This window comes from Mauremys mutica, chromosome 7 (assembly GCF_020497125.1).
Source record: "Mauremys mutica isolate MM-2020 ecotype Southern chromosome 7, ASM2049712v1, whole genome shotgun sequence".
Lineage (NCBI taxonomy): Eukaryota > Metazoa > Chordata > Testudines > Geoemydidae > Mauremys > Mauremys mutica.
Genome location: NC_059078.1, coordinates 55,466,611 through 55,485,123, shown reverse-complemented (window position 1 = coordinate 55,485,123; position 18,513 = coordinate 55,466,611). Strand labels below are relative to the sequence as shown.

The following is an 18,513-nucleotide window of genomic DNA, read 5'->3' as shown; positions in this document are numbered from 1 at the left end:
AGTTTCCGACGTCCATGCACATGGTGTGTATGCACCTAATTGTAATGGACGTGAATAACACAGCTCGAAGAACAACAGTTACGAGAGGTTAGTAACCATCTTTTCTTATCACAAACTTATCTATGGTTGTTTCTGGATGATGGAGATTATATTTTCTTTTCGCTACAGGTGATATACTGTGGCTATGTGATGTACATGATGTGACTGAAACACTGTCATTTTCAGATAACTCTGAAACTATAGAAAATGATGGTGATCTTGAAGGTGGATAGTCTTCAGAATCCTGTATGTTGAGGATGGATTCTCCTAAACAAAATAAATCAGTGCAGTTATTTAATTATTACCATACTGCTCATTTAGTATTACTCATTGCATTCACTGACACTCAGTACTATTTTAAAGGTGAAATTGTAAAAGGAAGATCTGCCTATTTCAGCTATTTATTTTTTATCACAACTGCATCTAAAATGATGATTTTTTCATATCTCTAGTACCATAGAGTAACAACTATATTTTTTGCTCAAACATGAGAATTCAAGAATAGTCCAGAAGGAAGACAGGCAGTCCTTAAGAAAGAAGTATGAAATAAAAAAGGTTACCAACCTGAAGATTCTCCATGTTCAGACATGTTCCTTTCATCATCTTCAACGCAGCTTCCTCCTGAGAAGGAGCACTTCTCATGATGTTGTTTCATTTGGGCAACCAGGCCTTGGATTTCTTTATTGCGCTGTTTGCACTTTGCACGCATGCCTGTCTTACCCACAGGTAGAGGAACTTCATTAAAATATTCCCAAACTGGGTCTCTTACGGCCTGTGTACACAAATTTGCAGAGGGACAATAGGGTTGAGGTCTGTTACTTCTCACCTCTCTATATTTATTTATTTATTTTATCTAAAACCATTTTTGCTGTTAACAAGCATGTTATCTCTGGAGGCACAAATCCACAGTTTAAGAACTGCAAAACTAAGCATCTCTGATGCTATCTTCTAGACTGAGCACTGAGTCTCATTGGGTAGATAGAAAGATTAACCTAAATAATTTATACAGAAGTCTCTGGAACCCCATAAGATTGGGTCCCTAATCCATGAACTATTGGAACTCATTTACAAAACTTTTCTTAAAACTTACATGAATATATTGTCTCATACTATAGAATTAGACTTTATAATCCCTATTCCATGAAGAGATATCTTTGAGCAATAATGTATATTAATTAAAACTATCTTTAGATAGGTTTTTCCCTCAAAAAGCATTTTATCAAAAAAATCCGATTTTAAATTAAAACAGTGCGATTTTTAATTTTTTAAAAAAAATATCATTGATTTTTATCCACCCTGGTTATAAAACTTTGTCCATATTTTATATTTGAGGAGGAAGAGGGAAGTATAAGTTTAAAGTTTTGGAAAGGAATTTTTCTCGAATCAGCTTTGCCTATGTCTTGATTTTTAAGCTTATTAAAATGTGCCATTTTTCTATTTTTAGTATTTGCCATATAAAAATGTTTTTAAATTTGAAAGCACCAATAAAGCAGTTTCTTCATGTTGTGTAAGTCTTAATGGTTTGTTTTTTTCTTCTCTACAGGTAAAATAAAGTATTCAGAAAGAGTCTATGATGCTTGTATGGAAGCTTTTGATTGCCTCCCTCTTGCTGCACTTTTAAACCAACAGTTTCTTTGTGTTCATGGTGGACTTTCACCAGAAATAAACACACTAGATGACATTAAGAGAGTGAGTATGTTTGTGTATTTCTTAAAAAGTGGGGGTGGGGGATTTGTGAGACTCCTTTCAAATGTCACTCTTTGAAAATGTCAGTGTATTTGTTTCTAGTTTTTACTGGCTCTTTCTAAGCACAAAACAGGATCCAGACACTTGGATTGAGGGGCAGGGTTTTTATTAATTTTTTTTTGTTGCAAAGAAGATGGAGAGGCTGAGGGAACTGGGCTTATTTAGTCTTCAGAAGAGAAGAGTGAGGGGAGATTTGTTAGGAGCCTTCAGCTACCTGAAGCGGGGTTCCAAAGAGGATGGAGCTAGGCTGTTCTCGGTGGCAGATGACAGAATAAGAAGCAATGGTCTCAAGTTGCACTGGAGGAGGTCTAAGTTGTATATTAGGAAAAACTGTTTCACTAGGGGGGAGGTGAAGCACTGGAATGGGTTACTTAGGGAGGTGGTGGAATCTCCATCCTTAGGGATTGTTAAGGCCCAGCTTGACAAATCCCTGTCTGGGATGATTTAGTTGGGGTTGGTCCTGTTTTGAGCAGGGGGTTGGACTAGATGACCTCCTGAGGTCTCTTCCAACCCTAATTTTCTATGATTCTATGAGTAATCATGGATTTTATTATCTCAAACACAGACATAATTGCAGTTAAACAACTTAGTTTCTAGAGTAATATAACTGCACCAAGAAATTTAGAGTTTTGTCTTTAATTTATGCACCTGCTTTAAGTTCTTTACTGCAGAAGGGCTAGAATTCTTAGCACTTTGCAGGATTGAGCTCCTAAAAGCTAAGTGTTGCCTTAAAAATAAATTGCTGTATTAAAGATCAAGTTTAATTTATCCCTCTAAACTTAAACATGAAAAGTCTTTTGGTTCTCGTTAGCTATTATTTATATCAAAGTAAACAAGTTTGTTGTGTTAGTTTGACAGCTTGATGTAGAATTATATTTTAAATACTTTTAATTTTTTTATAAAGTTATATCATTTGGCATTTGTTTACTGTCATTATCTAACATATTGCCTCTAACTTTTGGCAAACTTTTATAATGGGTTTATATATGAAAGAAATTTTAGAAATCCACATGACCATTTTGATCTAACTGTCTTGAGTTTATTCAGAAAAGCAAAATTCATATTGAGAACCAGAAATACTTGGTAAAAGCAGAGTTCAGTTTTAAAGTAAGATAGCTCTCACTAAATATAGCTATACCATGTGAAGAATGTACAAAATGAATCACTCTATAGTTTGATGTGTTTTCTTGTCATAAGAGACTTCTTTTGAAATGTCAGTGTGTCATTTTAATTTGAAAACTTGTGTGTTGCTATCTTGATAGTGTGGATATATATTTTTTTTCCTCAAAAAAAACCCCTTGGACTTTTAAAGTTGCAATATGATGTAATAGTACAACAATCTGAGTTACTCTTATGGAAAATTGGTACTTATTTGCCTACCAGCTTCTTGAAGTGGTCCTGTTCATGTGGAAAGTGCTGTAGTTATATCAATAATTAAGGAGGATGAAAATACGTTTTTTAAAAATTATGTGCTATTAAATATTTAGTGTATTCCATTAAAATGAAATAACTGATACAAGTGTTACGATATCAAGCCTTCTGTCTGATAACCCCTACTGGTTTGTCAGTGCTTTTACCTCGCATGGAATGTTGATGTCAGGTGGTGATGATCCTATCATACTAAAATTTTTAATCTTCTGTTGCTTTCTCTTTGAATATTTCTCTTCAGTTTGCAGTTAACTGACCTTTTTTCATCTGATATCTTGACTGTAGCATTTGGTTCCTCCTTCACAAGAGTGGTATTGATTATTTCAAGTTTTTGCAACATTATCATGAAGTCTGAGGTCAGAAGCATTTTATGCTTGGACTTAAACTTTCTAATTTCAAACTAGTCAACTTGGAATGAAAAAAAAATCAGTTTCTTAGTAACCAGTAAGATGCCATTATCTGGTGGAGAATCCATCATTGCTTCTACCAGGTCATCTGCAAGTAATAAAGGGCCTAAAAGGAGATCTTCCTTTACTCCATGCGGGCAGGTCTTCTTTTAAAAAGGGGAGTGGAGGAAGAATCATGTGACTGGTGACAAGCCAAGTGCATGAAAAATGAAAAACCAAGTCAGTCATGGTTCCAAAAAAATTCCTGGTGTACTTTTTTGTCACCTATGAGTTGTGTGACACCTTAGGAGAAATTGATAACATTTTGTTGGTCCTGTTGGGAAAACTGGACTTTGGAGGTCACAGACAAAAGAAAAACTTTTAAGGATGATGGCCTGTACCGAAGCTTATGTCTTGTCGTACAAAGGTGATGGTAGCTATAATGGACAACACTCATTCAGATACCTTAGGAAATACTGAAAGTGAGGCAGGTTCTGTCTCTAGAAATTTGGGATGATTTTCAAAAAGGGAGCCCATCAATTTATTTTTAAAAATAAAATTCTTGTTGGAGAAACAGCTTGCCTCTCCTGTCACCAAATGGCACAGAAGCCCTTCCACCGCCCGGGAATGGGATGAGGTCCTCTGGAGCAGCGATAAATGCAAATGACTAGAAACTAGGAGAAAATGAGTTCTAAACTCACTTTTTTTGCTGATTGATGTTTACAATATTGTACTCTTTACAACTGTTGTTGTTAAGCACTGCCTCATACCCCCACTAAGATGTTACACAAGATGAGACTAGAACCCAGCTCTCTAATATAGCAGAGATAAGTACCATACACTTAGCCCCACTGCCTCTGAGAACCTGCCACATCTTTGTCCTTTTCTATGCTGTCTGTAAAATGGGGCTACTTGTGTATACATAACTAAGGCTGCGAATCTGTCACAGAGGTCACGGAAGTCAGCGATTCCGTGACTTTCCAGGACCTCCATGACTTCTGCAGCTGGCAGTTGTGACTCACTCCAGGACTGCCCAAGCAGCTCAGGCAGCCTGGGGACCAGCTGCAACCCCCTCCTCAACAGCAGCGGTTCTCAGCTGCCCCCCACCAGCAGTGGAGGGAGTCCCTGGCTGCTCCCCCCTCCAGCCGCGGTCCAGGGCTGCCTGCTGCGGTCCCGCCTCCTGTCAGCCGCAACTGCTGCAGTCCCGGGCCAGCAGGGCTGCCTCCCACCAGCTGCGGCTGCCATGGTCCTGGGCTGGCGGGGCTGCCTCCACCCAGCAGCGGTCTCTGGCTGGCCCCCCAGCACCAGCAGGTGCCCCAGAGGCCCTCTTCCAGAGCAGCCAGCTGCACCCCCTGGAACCTCCCAGAATACCAAAGATTTAGTCAGGAGTATATAGTACAAGTCATGGACAACTCACAGGGCCGTGAATTTTTGTTTATTGCCTGTGAGCTATCCATGACTTTTACTAAAAATGCCCATGACTAAATCTTAGTCTTATACATAACCATTGTTTCATTGTGTTGTGCATCCATCCTCCTTTAGTGTCTGGTTCACAGGGGATAATAGGCTTCTCTTTCTGATAGCTAATACAGTTAGTCCTGTAACTTTTCACTATGGTCACTGGAAATGTAACAGAGCCACTAAATTAAGTGTTTCCAAATGGGTCAGAAAGGACATCTTTGAAGCGTCTTAAAGAAAAGGTAAGAAGCCTTCTCCAAAAATGGTCAAGGCCCATTCCATGAGGTCCACAGCAATGTTATGGCAGAGCAATAAAGTTTTGTATGAAAAGAAATCTGCAGAGACCCTAGGTGGTAATCTCTTCTTTCCTTTATTAAACTGTCCAATGTGGATATTTTTCTTCGGATGCTGTATTTGGTTGTCTGGTCGTGTTGGCTGGTAGTTCTTAATTCCCTTTTATTCCACTCTTTCTGTGCTGCTACTGCTTACTAATTCCCTGTGGTGTCTTCAGATTGGTAGATGTAGTGTGCCTGAGAAAAGGACAATTTTGTTCCTTCTCTGTAAATTTACGTACTCATAACATACACATCCGTCAGTCTGGAGGATCCCTCGCCTCTTCTGACAATTAATTATCTTCATTGTTCTCAATTGTATGTTCAAATCTTCCTCTTGTTTTTTTGGCATGCATCTGTCTTATAGAGAAGAGGAAACACGCTTCTATAGAGCCTACCTCTCTCATGTGGTGGGTAGCATTTACTTTGTAATGCTTTGGCATTGGTTGATGTGTATACTGTACAGGTGAGAAGCAAAACTGACCTATAAAATATTTAAATCAACTTTGTGTTTGTTTTTTAAACAGCTAGATAGATTCAAAGAGCCTCCTGCATTTGGACCAATGTGTGACTTATTGTGGTCAGATCCCTCAGAAGATTTTGGAAATGAAAAATCACAGGAACACTTCAGTCATAATACAGTCAGAGGATGCTCTTATTTTTATAGGTAAAAAGAAATCTAGGGTTAATTGACATTTTAGTACTAAGAGTTACACTTTACTAAAAAAATAAATATTTTACTCGTAGTTGTTTTCATTTCACAGCTATCCAGCAGTTTGTGAATTTTTGCAAAATAATAATTTGTTGTCGATAATTAGAGCTCATGAAGCACAAGATGCGGGGTAAGTGTTTTATGTCCTTACAGAAATTATTCAACAATACAAAATAATCATTTATTCCTTTATGATGCAAATTAAGCTGTTTGTTTTACAGCTATAGAATGTACAGAAAAAGCCAAACTACAGGGTTCCCATCATTAATAACAATTTTTTCGGCACCTAATTACTTGGATGTCTACAATAATAAAGGTAAGAATTTAGTGCTAAGGAATTAGTGCTAGGTAAGAATTTAGTGCTATATTAAATTAAAACTTTTCCACACAAAAAAAAAAAGTCTAACAGTAACACCATAGAAAATCACCATACAAAATCAGTTTTGTATGGTGTTACTGGTAGAGCGAAAAAAATCCAAGCCTTTTAAGTCAAACTAATACAATATGTAAAACACATATGGGCAGAATTACTTGAATGTGTAAAATAAACTGATGATCTCTCATAATGACGACATCCAGAAATGAAAGTGTGCTTTTCATTTTTAGAAGTACCCGCTGTGACATTACCCAGGGTGCAATCTGGACTGACTGACAGGTCCATCCCCTCAATTCTCCAACCTGGGGTTCCTTTTATACTGCTTTGCTGTGAGAGCAACCACTCCTGCTCTGCCTACACCCAACCTCCAGCATGTAAATCACTCGCAGCTATATTTTATGAGTGCTATAGCCAGTCACCCATGAATTATGCTGCAGGGCAACACCAGCAAACTCCCAGTCCCAGATTTTCTCCCAGAAGGGTGCGTCTTGTACCGCCCAGCCCCTCCTGGACAATACAAGATCATATAAAGTCCGTCATTTCATTAATAGAAAATGATATGCACAAATGTTACCTCAAATGAAGTTTCCCAAACCCTTCAATCCAAACACATACTGGTTTAGATAAAACAATAAAACAAGTTTAACAACTACAGAAAGATAGGTTTTAAGTGACTGCAAATAATGAGGCATAAAAGTCATAATTGGTTACAAGTAAATAAAAGGTAAAATGTAACTGATACCTAATTTAACAAGCCAAGTGAATTCAAAGCATAAAGTTCTCTCTCATCATATGTTCTAGCAGTTTTACTGGTTGAGTCTTTCAGCCAGGATCTCTCCCCAGTCCGATGATGCTTATTTTATTCTTAAAGTGTTGTCGATGCCATGAGTAGAAATGGAGAGATGAAATGGAGAGATCGGGGCATCTGTTCCCGATTTTTATATTTTCTTCCTCTTTGAGAATCATCTCCAGCTGGGATTCAGGAGACAGTCTGTGGGATGGGAACTTCCAACTGTTTCTTTGCCAAGTTGTAAATTTCTCACTCTCACCTTTTTTCCTGCCAAAGGATGGCCGCTTAACCAGGTGATAGTCCATTTGATTCTGTTGACACCTGGCTGAGGCATCAGTTTGTCTTTTGTTTTTGAGAAACTGGTTTGTGCCTGCTTTTCTAAACTTGGAATATGTCTCAGTAGCATGTTTATAACTTTATATACAGTGTTGCCACACACATTTTACCAGGACAATAATGATCAGCAAATTGAGTTTTCAAATGATACCTCATAAGGCATACTTTGTATAAAATCCATTATAGTTTTGTAAAAATGTTGAACATAGGGTTCTTCTTTGAGCGATGTCATTGTGGCTGCTACACTTCAGATGTCGGTGTGTCCTGGAGCCATCAGTCGGAGATTTATGGTAGCAGTGTCCACACTTACTCAGTAGATGTCTTGCAGTGCCGTTGGCATCTCATTTAGCGTGCGCACGACCCGATCCCTCCAGTTCTTTCCCAACCGTCCTCGACCTGAGACGGAGCTCTGTGGCAGTGTTCACAGTTCTTCACAAAAAAAATTAGAAATAGTATAATTCAGATAGACAGCAAGTTTTTAATAATAATTAGTTTCGCTTAGATAGCTAGTAGTTTTAAAAAAAAAAAGAAAAAGGTTTTCTCCTGGTTTCCCCTTCCCCATAGTTTCTTCACAGCAGGGAACATTCAACTGTTGAATGCTGCCTGGCTCCCCAGGGTTCAAAATATGCGGCTTATGTTATGAAGCGATGCCAGTTTCTGATGGACACTCGTTATGTGTCCGATGTCTCGGTGAGGCGCACATCCCACAAAAGTGCAGCCACCGTAATAATTTAAAAGTGAGAGTCAGGTGCAACCGTGATCACCGCTTGAAACTGATCTTAATGGAGAAATCTCTCCAAACGGAGACAGAAGAACAGACCTCCTTCTCTGCAGGCACCCCAACTTCAGCAAAAGAGGACATGCCATCCTCTAAAAGATTGAGGAAGAGAACACCAACTTCGCTGCAGAGAGTACCACAGAAAAAAAGGCAGTCTCCTGCCAGGTCGCTACTCCGATGCCAACAACCACAAGGCTGAGCACCTTTGATGCTCTGGGTACCTCTGGCACCGCCCATACTGGGACCTCTGCCAAGCCCCATCACAAGAAGACAGAGTTGAGGCATAAAAATAGACATGTCTCCTCCATGGCACCGACCTCACTGGCGAGGGACACTGTGCTGAGACTCTTCCCAGGAACCATGCCCCCACTTCCAGCACCAGTGGGAAAATCCAAAATGGCACCACCCATGCTAGTCAAATAATCACAAAAATTATCAGCACCGACGACTGCTATACCATTCCCTTTACTTCCCGCCCACCTACCTTACTCCCCTCCCCCTCCCTCTTCAGGGACCTTTCTCAGGAGCACCTGCTACGACAAGAAGTAGATCATCTTCTACAGTTAGGTGCCATAGAACAGGTCCCTCACAACACAGAGGAAGGAATTTTACTCCCATTACTTCTTGACCCAGAAGAACAGGTGATGGAGGTCCATCTTAGACCTCACAAAACTCAACAAGTTTGTACGAACCCAAAAATTCAAGATGATCACATTGGGCACAATACTACCAGCGCAGCAAAAGGGGGGACTGGTTTTCAGCCCTTGACCTTCAAGATGCTTATTTTCATATTGCCATACATCCCATTCACAGTGGAAAACTATCACTTCCAATACAGAGCACTACCGTTCAACCTGTCCACCACACCAAGAGGTTTTTTGAAAACCCTTGCGGTAGTGGCAGCACATTTACACTAATGAGGGGAAATGATTTTCGTATACTTAGATGATTGTCTCCTCAAGAGCTTGACTCAACAAGAAGCAATATAAATGGTCCAGAAGACAGCTGCACTCTTCAGGAATCTAGGGTTGCAGATAAATGAACACAAATCAACCCTCATTCTTGTACAACAACTGGACTTCATTGGGGGCACACCTCGACGCCATAGAGGCCAAAGCATCGTTGCCTCTTAGCAGATTCACAACAATGACCAACCTTATATCGGTAATCAGCAGCAGCCCCCAAAAACCCGCACATATAGGACTACAACTATTAGGTCACATGGCAGCCACAACATTTGTGGTAGGACACTCAAGACTATATATGCGCTGCCTATAGAGCTGATTGAACTCTATATACATACCCAGCAAGCACAGCCTCCATAAACGACTAACAGTACCGCCAAAAGTCTTGGATTCTCTACACTGGTGGACAAGACTAGAAAATATATGCATGGGCATCCCCTTCAAGTAGGACCCTCCCCCAATGATAACTATCACAGATACATCCCTGATAGGCTGTGTCTCCCACATGAACCAACACACAGTTCAAGGCAAATGGTCTGCCGAGAAGACCCACTTACACATCAGTCTACTCGAGCTATGTGCGGTACACAATGCCTGCAGACATTTCCTGTCACTGATAAAGAACAAATCAATTTGCATAATGACTGACCACGTTGCCTGCATGTTTTGCATCAATTGCCAAGGAAGAGCCCGATCACACTCACTAAGCACCGAAGCCATGAAACTGTGGAACTGGTGCATTCACCACAAAATAAACATCTTAACCTCCTACCTTCCAGAATTCGACAACAGACACATTAAGCAGACTTTTCTCATGGGAGCACGAATGGAAAATGAACAATGTAGTCCTGCAATCTGTATTCCAGTGATTCCCCCCATCAACTTGTTTGCAACCCCAACAAACCACAAATGCCCATTATTCTGCTCGAGAGCAGAGATGAGATCCCGATCACTGGGCGATGCCTTCCTCATCCCATGGAATGCAACACTCATGTACGCATTCCCACTGATCCCTTTGATCCCACAGTAATACACAAGATACGAATACAAAAGGCTACAGGATAGTCCTGACGTGTGCCAGACAGGCCATGTTCTTATCCTTACCCGATGCACATGGCAATATCGCCCCACGTATTACTAAACAGCAGATCAACTATGCCGTAAAACTTACCCTTAAAAATTGAAAAGGTTCTCCTCATGATGTTAAGAAAAACAGTTGACTGCCACTACAGCACCTGCTGCCACTACATTCACTGATAAAGAACAAATCAATTTGCATAATGACTACATGTTGGAGTTGAAACGCTTGGGTCTTGCAACAAACTCGGTCAAAGTGCATCTCATGGCCATTACAGCGTTCAATCATGGAATTGAAGGGACCTTGATATTCGCGCATCCAATTACTAAAGGCTTTTTCACTGGTCTACAGAACATTTACCCAGAGAGTCGCCAATCCACTCCAGCATCGGATCTAAACTTGGTATCGAAATGCATCACCAGACCACCATTTGAATCTTTAGCCACCTGTTCCTTACTGCATCTGTCCATGAAAGTGGCATTTTTTGGTTGCTATCACTTACGCCAGATGAGTAAGTGAGATAGGGGCCCTTTTGGCCGATCCTCCCTACACAGTATTCTTCAAGGACGAGGTCACGTTATGACCCCACTCAAAGTTCCTACCAAAAATATCATCACCCTTTCATATAAACCAATCAATTCACCTTCCCATGGTTTACCATAAACCACACAGGAATCCAAACAAAGCCATTGTGCATATATTAGATGTTAGACACGCATTAGCATTCTAGTTAGATAGAACAAAGCCTTTCCGAAAGTCCCCGAGACTTTGTGTCCATGACCGAACATTCAAAAATAAGTGTTACATCCACTCAGACACTATCTAAATGGATCTCCACCTGTATTCAACAGTGTTACCCAAACACACAATACAGAGCCTCCTAAGGACATCAGATCCCATTCCACACACTCTATATCGACCTCAATAGCATTTCTAAACAATGTGCCTATAATAGACATATGTAGAGCGGCTACTTGGGCCTCTGCCCATACATTTACTGATCATTATGCAATCATTCAAGGCCCGATGCCATAATTGGCCTAACTGTACTTGCCTCTACAATACAAGCGAACCCAAAGTCCCTCCTAACCTCTGAGGGGCACTGCTCTAGAGTCACCTGAAGTGGAGCACCCACAGGGACATCACTCAAAGAAGAGAAGGGTACTCACCTTGTGCAGTAACTGAGGTTCTTCGAGATGTGTTCCCCTGTGCGTGCTCCACTACTCATCCTCCTCCCCTCTACTTTGGATTGGCAGTAAGGACTTTACGGTAGAGAAGGAACTGGAGGGATTGGGCTGTGCGCACACTAGATGAAGCACCAGCAGCACCATGAGACATCTACTGCGCACGTACGACCTGCACGGACACTGCTACTGTAAATCTCTGATACCTGAAATGGAGCACCCACAGGAGAACACTTCTTGAAGAACCTCATTTACTGTATAAAGTGAGTAACCCTCTCATACAGACTCTTACACTCAGAGTGCTTTCCAAACAGGCTGGGGTGCTCTGAGCAGTTCACAATGTAAATACAAGCTGAGAAATAGAGGTTAGGGGCCGAGGAACAGTAGTAGGCAATTTATATACAAATCAGCTCAATTTGCGGCAAGCCACAGAAGTAAGCTTTTAAATGTGGACAGGGAAGAGACCGTGCAGATGAGCTGTGGGATGTAGTCCCATACATAGGGGGCTGTGTGGAAGGAGACATGGAAATTATTGTGGGAGAAACTAAAACAGCGGGACAAAGTTGGAGGCAGGTGGAGAGCAGCCTGAGGCTTGACAAGGCATTGTAAGTAAGGAGGGGACAGAGTTAGGCAAACAGGGCCGGCTTTAGGCATCACGGGCCCGATTCAAAGAAGCTGCTGCCGAAGTCCCACTGCTGTCTGCGGCGGCAGCTCAGTCGCTACCGCGGAGGAAGGTCCCGCCGCCGAAGACAGCAGCAACGATTGAGCTGCCGACGACGACAGTGCCGGGACTTTGGCGGCAGCTCAGTTGGCTGCTGGTGCCTTCGGCGGCATTTCAGTAGAGAGACCCTCCTCCGCGGCAGTGATTGAGCTGCCGCTGAACACAGTGGCGGGACTTCGGCGGCAGCTCCTTCGGGACGTTGCGGGGCCCTCTTAGGGGCGCAGGGCCTGATTCCGGAGAATCGGCCTAAAGCCGGCCCTGTAGGCAAAGCTTTGAAGGTGATGAAAAGAAACTGAAATTTGATTGTGAATGTGTAGCCAGTAGTCCGTTGATTAAAATGTGGGATAATAAAAAATCTGGAGCCAGTTATACTGTTGTTTTGAGTTGGATGTTTGTGACAAAACCTGCAATGGCACTTTTAGTAGTTTTTCCTCTCTGTGTCCATTATTAAGTTCAGTGTCAGTGCAATTTTGTATTCTCCTTAAAATGTATCTCTTTTAAATTGCAACATAAAGTGATTTCTCATATAACAAAGCTGTGTTCGAAATATGTTCCACTGTAATCATGAGTAAAGGATCATAGAGTGTCTCTTGCATATATTTTTACATAAGGTGTAATATAACTGTAAATGTGGGAAAAGATAATCGAATCTCCCTGATGATTTTGTTTTTATTATACTTAGTGTTAAGGATAAAAATTCTTGCTTTAATTTCTAAATGTTGTTTTGCAGCTGCTGTGTTAAAATATGAAAATAATGTGATGAATATTCGACAGTTCAATTGTTCTCCGCATCCTTATTGGTTACCAAATTTTATGGATGTCTTTACGTGGTCATTGCCATTTGTTGGAGAAAAAGGTAGAAACTATGCTGTACAAGCAAACTGCATAAAGTCTTTGTGTTTTGTGTTTTGTGTGGGTGTTGCAGGTTTATATTTACATTAGAGAAATTAAGTGTATGATTTCTCTTAAGGAACTGTGTTAATCATTGCCACTACTCCTTTGGTTGTCTCAATAGGGTGCAGACTTGTGAACACTTGCCCCAAAAGACCTTTTGCAAGGTTTTGTAACTCCCCATGTGAAAGTGCTGTAACATGTCCATAAAGGATGGTGATCTGGGACATGAGGTAGTCTACAGCTGTGGGTTCTCTGTTCCCCCTGCTTTTGGCTGAGGTAGCTTGATTTTTGTCTGATGGAGCAGAGGAGGGAATGGAGAGATTTAGAAGAGATGATGGCACTTGTCTGCATAGTCTAATGAAAATCCCCTTCCTTCTGAAGTATATCTCTGAATCAACACACTATTTCAATAAAACTGTTTCCACTCTACAGAATAATTTGTTACATTTTCCTAATCTTAATGATGTAGCATTCTTAAATATTGTCTAGTTCTGATGGATGTTCTTTTAACATTCTACAATGCCCAGAAGATTTACCTTTGATGAAGGGCAATTTATATATAATTGTTCTCCTAAAATACAATTTAATAGATATCCCCGTTCTACCTCCCTCCCTCCAGAGATGGTAATTTTAAATTTAGGACAATTGGGCTCCAGGTAGGTTTAAGTAAAAAGCAAAGCAGTCATAGTTGGACATTAGGTTGTCCTATTTAAAATCCCACCAATATATGCTGTCGGAGAAAAACTCAGTTCTCACTTTTTGGTTGGGTGCAGCAAAGTCAGATACTTTATTTCTCAAGCAATCGCATAGCGGGAGGGAGTGCGCTAGGACACAGGGTTTCCCCTTCCTAGGCAGGTACCGTATTTTCCGGCGTATAAGACGACTGGGGGTATAAGACGACCCCCTAATTTTCCAGTTAAAACATAGGTTTTGGCCTATACTCGCCGTATAAGACTACCCCCCCTTCCAAGGCAACACCATTTAATAACATCAGATTTGATTTAAATAATTTTAATTAAAATGGTTTTGACTTACCGGTACTTAAAATCCTTCAAAATCGTCGTCATGTTCATCCTCTGACATCAGAAGTTCATCAATGACATCTTGTGGTATATTTGTGAGTACACCCCCCACCCACGTCCTGCCCCCCCTCAGAAACCACAACCCATAACCCCCCCTGCCCTGCTCCTTGTCCCCTGACCACTCCTTCCCAAGACCCCCAACCCTAACTCCCCCCCCAGGACCCCACCCCCTGCCAAACTTGCCCCGCTCCCTGTCTCCTGACTGACCCGACTCCATCCACCACCATCCCAACAGACCCCAGGAACTCCCACGCGGCGCCTACCCAACCCCCCCCCTACCCCATCCCCTGTCTGCCCCCCCAGAACCTCTGCCCGATCCAACCCATCCTCCCCTGCCCCTGTCCCAGCCCTGGCCCTGGCCTCTTACCCCTGCCGGGGGCCAGGGTCGGGGCCCGGCTCACCGGGCCGCCACCGGGACCAGCGCCGCAGCCGCGGGGCCCGACTCCCCGGGGCCCGGCCGACGCCGGAGCCGCAGCCGCGGGGCCCGACGGCCCGGCCAGCGCCGGAGCCAGAGCCGCAGCCGCGGGGCCCGACTCGCCGGGCCCGGCCGGAGCCAGAGCCGCAGCCGCGGGGCCCGACTCCCCGGGCCCGGCCGGAGCCAGAGCCAGAGCCGCAGCCGCGGGGCCCGACTCCCCGGGCCGACGCCGGAGCCGGCGCCGCAGCTGCGGGGCCCGACTCCCCAGGCCGGAGCCGGCGCCGCAGCCGCGGGGCCCGACTCCCCGGGCCCGGCCGATGCTGGAGCCGCAGCCGCGGGGCCCGACTCCCCGGGCCGACGCCGGGACCGGCGCCGCAGCCGCGGGGCCCGACTCCCCGAGCCGACGCCAGGACCGGCGCCGCAGCCGCGGGGCCCGACTCCCCGGGACCGGCGCCGCAGCCGCGGGGCCCGACTCCCCGGGACCGGCGCCGCAGCCGCGGGGCCCGACTCCCCGGGACCGGCGCCGCAGCCGCGGGGCCCCACTCCCCGGGCCCGGCCGGGACCGACGCCGCAGCCGCGGAGCCCGAGCTGGGCCAGGTCCGAGCCGCACAGGCGGGACCAGACCGAGCCGGGGGTGCTTGGCTGGGACCGGGCTGGGGCGCTCGGCCAGGGCCAGGAGGAGCCGTCCCGCCCCCTCCCCCACACACCCGGCTTACCTGCCCGCTCCTTTTTTCAGGCTTCCCGCAAACATTTGATTCGCGGGAAGCCGAGGAGAAGGAGGGCGGAGTGTTCACAGGAGCGGTGTCATCTATTAAGCCTGCTCGGATTGGCTGAGTCAGAGAGGCGGGCTATTACAACCTTCGCCAATCCGAGCAGGCTTTGTATGCATTAATAGAATACACCGCTTGCCGGGATTGGCTCAGTGCGGTACATACAGTATCAGCACAGGGACGTTCTGTATGTAGCCGAAGCTGTTTATACCCGGCGTATAAGACGACCCCCAATTTTTGGGGGTTGTTTTTTAGTATAAAAAGTCGTCTTATACGCCGGAAAATACGGTATCTCTACAGGTAAACAATTAGAGCAAACATTTATACTTTTTATTACATACAATAATAAGCAACAGGTGCATTTTGTTTATACGTAGGTCATCTTTATCTTATTTTTCTCACTTCTATTTAGACTGTAGTCTACATTCCATATCTAACACAAGGTCACAACAACTTCTCACTCAGTTCTTTCCCATTCGCCTCACACAATCCTCGCTTCTACAAATCTCGCGTTATTAGGGTTAGCCTGACTCTTGCTAACAGAGACTGTCATGCATTGAAATCCCCTTCAAATCCCTGTCAATTCTTGCTCTACTTCCACAATGCTATAGTATCTTGGTGAAAGGGTTGTAGAAAACTCTTCAAACGTAGCTGAAAAGTACTCTTGAGACCAGTTGCATAAACGTAGGACTCTAGATTTGGGTTAATATTACCTTCTGAGAGAAATTATAATCGGATAGTTTAGGCTTTTTTTAAAAATATGCTCAGTGTATGTAGCAAATTACTTTATGGATTTCAAATAAAAGAAAGAATAAGTGTTGGAAAGAGTTTTCTGTTCATATGTAATTACGTGATGAAATCTAAATGTCAAGACTCATCAGTTTATATAGTGATCTTTTGGACAATTAATTGATTATTAAGTACAATAAATATATAATTCTTATTTATACAGTTTGTAGGACACGTAAGTGGTGGCAGCTGCTCATGAAAATGTAGATTATTTTTAACTTTTCAGTGTTTATTTGGAATATTACTTGATTTTGCTTATTTGAGGGGCTGGTAATTAGATAAGCTTGCTGTTAAACGAGAATTTTTTTGTTCAGCCAGCATATGCTTACTGCTGCAACCACAGTGCAAGTTAGTAAAGGCCCTTGTATTTTCTTTCTGTTGGCTTTCAGAAATGCACAAACTTTGACATTTTAACCAAAGGTTAAATCTGGCTTTGCCAATTGGAAGAAATTTACGGCAGAATCCATTTTAAATTATCATAGTGTTTGTGAAAAAACAAAGGCAGTATGGTCCATTGCCTTTCTATTCAGGTAGATAAATTTTATGTACTTGTAAAATTGAGTTTCATTTCAGACCATAATTAAAGTTGAGAAAATGCCAAAATATAAATTATCTCCATTTTACTGTTGACTGACCATTCTGAATTCTTGATATAGAAAAAAACTGTTTAAAGCAGCGTTTTTAATTTAAAATCTTTTTAAATATTACATTTAAAAAGCCATATACTTGGTTTTGGCTGGCTGATATTGCTTTTGGGGCTGTCTATTCCTCAGTCAGGAGACCCAGATCAAGATCACTTTTGGGGTTCTTGCTCACAGGCTTTGTTACCCAGGGTTTTCAAAACCCAGAGGAGTGAGAACTTAACTGTTTCTGTCCAGGCAGTGTAAGGAATAAATCAATGGGGACACAGCTCCTCCGTCTGATAAATGTTTGATACAAACGAGTACTTTTATCTAAACCTACTCTTTATTAGGTCTCAAGCACACGCACACTATAGCAGTTGGTTCAGAGCATACTAAACTTTTATATTCATCAAAGTCTGAGGTGGTTTTGAGGAATCAACAGGCTTCTGAGGGCCCGCCTTCCCTCCAGTTGCTGAGGAGTTTTGGTGTCCTCAGACTACTTCCAAATGAATCCTTTTGCCTAATCTTTTATAGCTAACTTAAATAAAGCACATAACTCATAGTGACTCCTAGTGGATCACCATAGTAAGCCCTGATGGATCACCAATTCTCCTAGTTTCAGCAAACTACTCATTTCTTATCAAAGCATTTCTAGTCATAACAACAATAAAATTTGTCTCAGGCACTTAAAACCAAGGTTGGCTGTCCAAACATTCCTTCCATTTTGATTACCAGAACTGCAGACATGGAGCTGCCCGGCCTTGCTCCTGGGCCTAAAATTATTCTTAGCTACGTGATGTTTGATTTTCAGCTAGCCATGACTGAACACACAAAATAGCTGACTGCTCCAGTACTGTCACATTCGGAGGTAACATGCAGGAATGTCAAATTCTGGGTTACAGCTTTGTAGAGAAGGATCCTGTAATAGTTGTGCAATACTTGAGACCTGCTGCTAGTTCATCTGTTTTAATGTAACCAATGGCATTTTTTTTAAAAAAAGCTAAACTCTCCCCAATCTGGATATTTCAAAGTGTTAGTGTGCTTCTAAATAATGCATAGAAAATCTCTCTCCCCATACCCTATACATGCACTCACTTATGCATACCTCACCATTGATGTATAAGGATATACAGAGAAGGGTATGAGAATTTAATGAGGTTTATGATAACTTTAAAAAAATTGCATGAGGAGTGGTAGCACATCTTTGTGTTGTATTGTAGAGGATTTTCGGGTGAGGGAATGTCTTTTTATAAAATGTGTAAACATTGGGCTCTCTAAATATTTAAAAAATATAATAATGGGAAACCCTGATGCAGAAAATCAAACTTTATCAGTTTTTAACTCTGACTCTTGCCTTAAATTATTAGCTGAGGATTTTGCATATTTATTATGCCTAAAGTAGTGTAATGTTGTTTAAATTTACTTTTAAAATCTGTCAGAGGAGTTCACGTGTGTGTTCTCATAAGAACAAAATATGGAAATTCTGGACTATGAGTCCTTGTCATTTAAAGGACTTCTGTTGTATGAGAGTATAATATATCTTATGTTACACAGTGCCAAGCACATTGTAGGCACTTTGCAAATAACAGTAAATAATGCTGTATTCTTCTT

At 42.5% G+C, this 18,513-nt stretch overlaps 1 protein-coding gene across 7 annotated transcripts in view; it reads left to right on the top strand.

Moving 5' to 3' along the window:
- PPP3CB (protein phosphatase 3 catalytic subunit beta) overlaps positions 1-18,513 on the top strand; it is a 97,575-nt gene that overhangs the window by 49,881 nt on the left and 29,181 nt on the right. For all 7 annotated transcript variants that reach the window (XM_045023669.1, XM_045023668.1, XM_045023665.1 and 4 more), the window contains exons 5-9: positions 1,583-1,728; positions 5,917-6,056; positions 6,154-6,231; positions 6,323-6,417; positions 13,060-13,185. In XM_045023669.1, the coding sequence (XP_044879604.1) occupies positions 1,583-1,728; positions 5,917-6,056; positions 6,154-6,231; positions 6,323-6,417; positions 13,060-13,185 (585 nt within the window). The remainder of the gene's footprint in view (positions 1-1,582; positions 1,729-5,916; positions 6,057-6,153; positions 6,232-6,322; positions 6,418-13,059; positions 13,186-18,513) is intronic.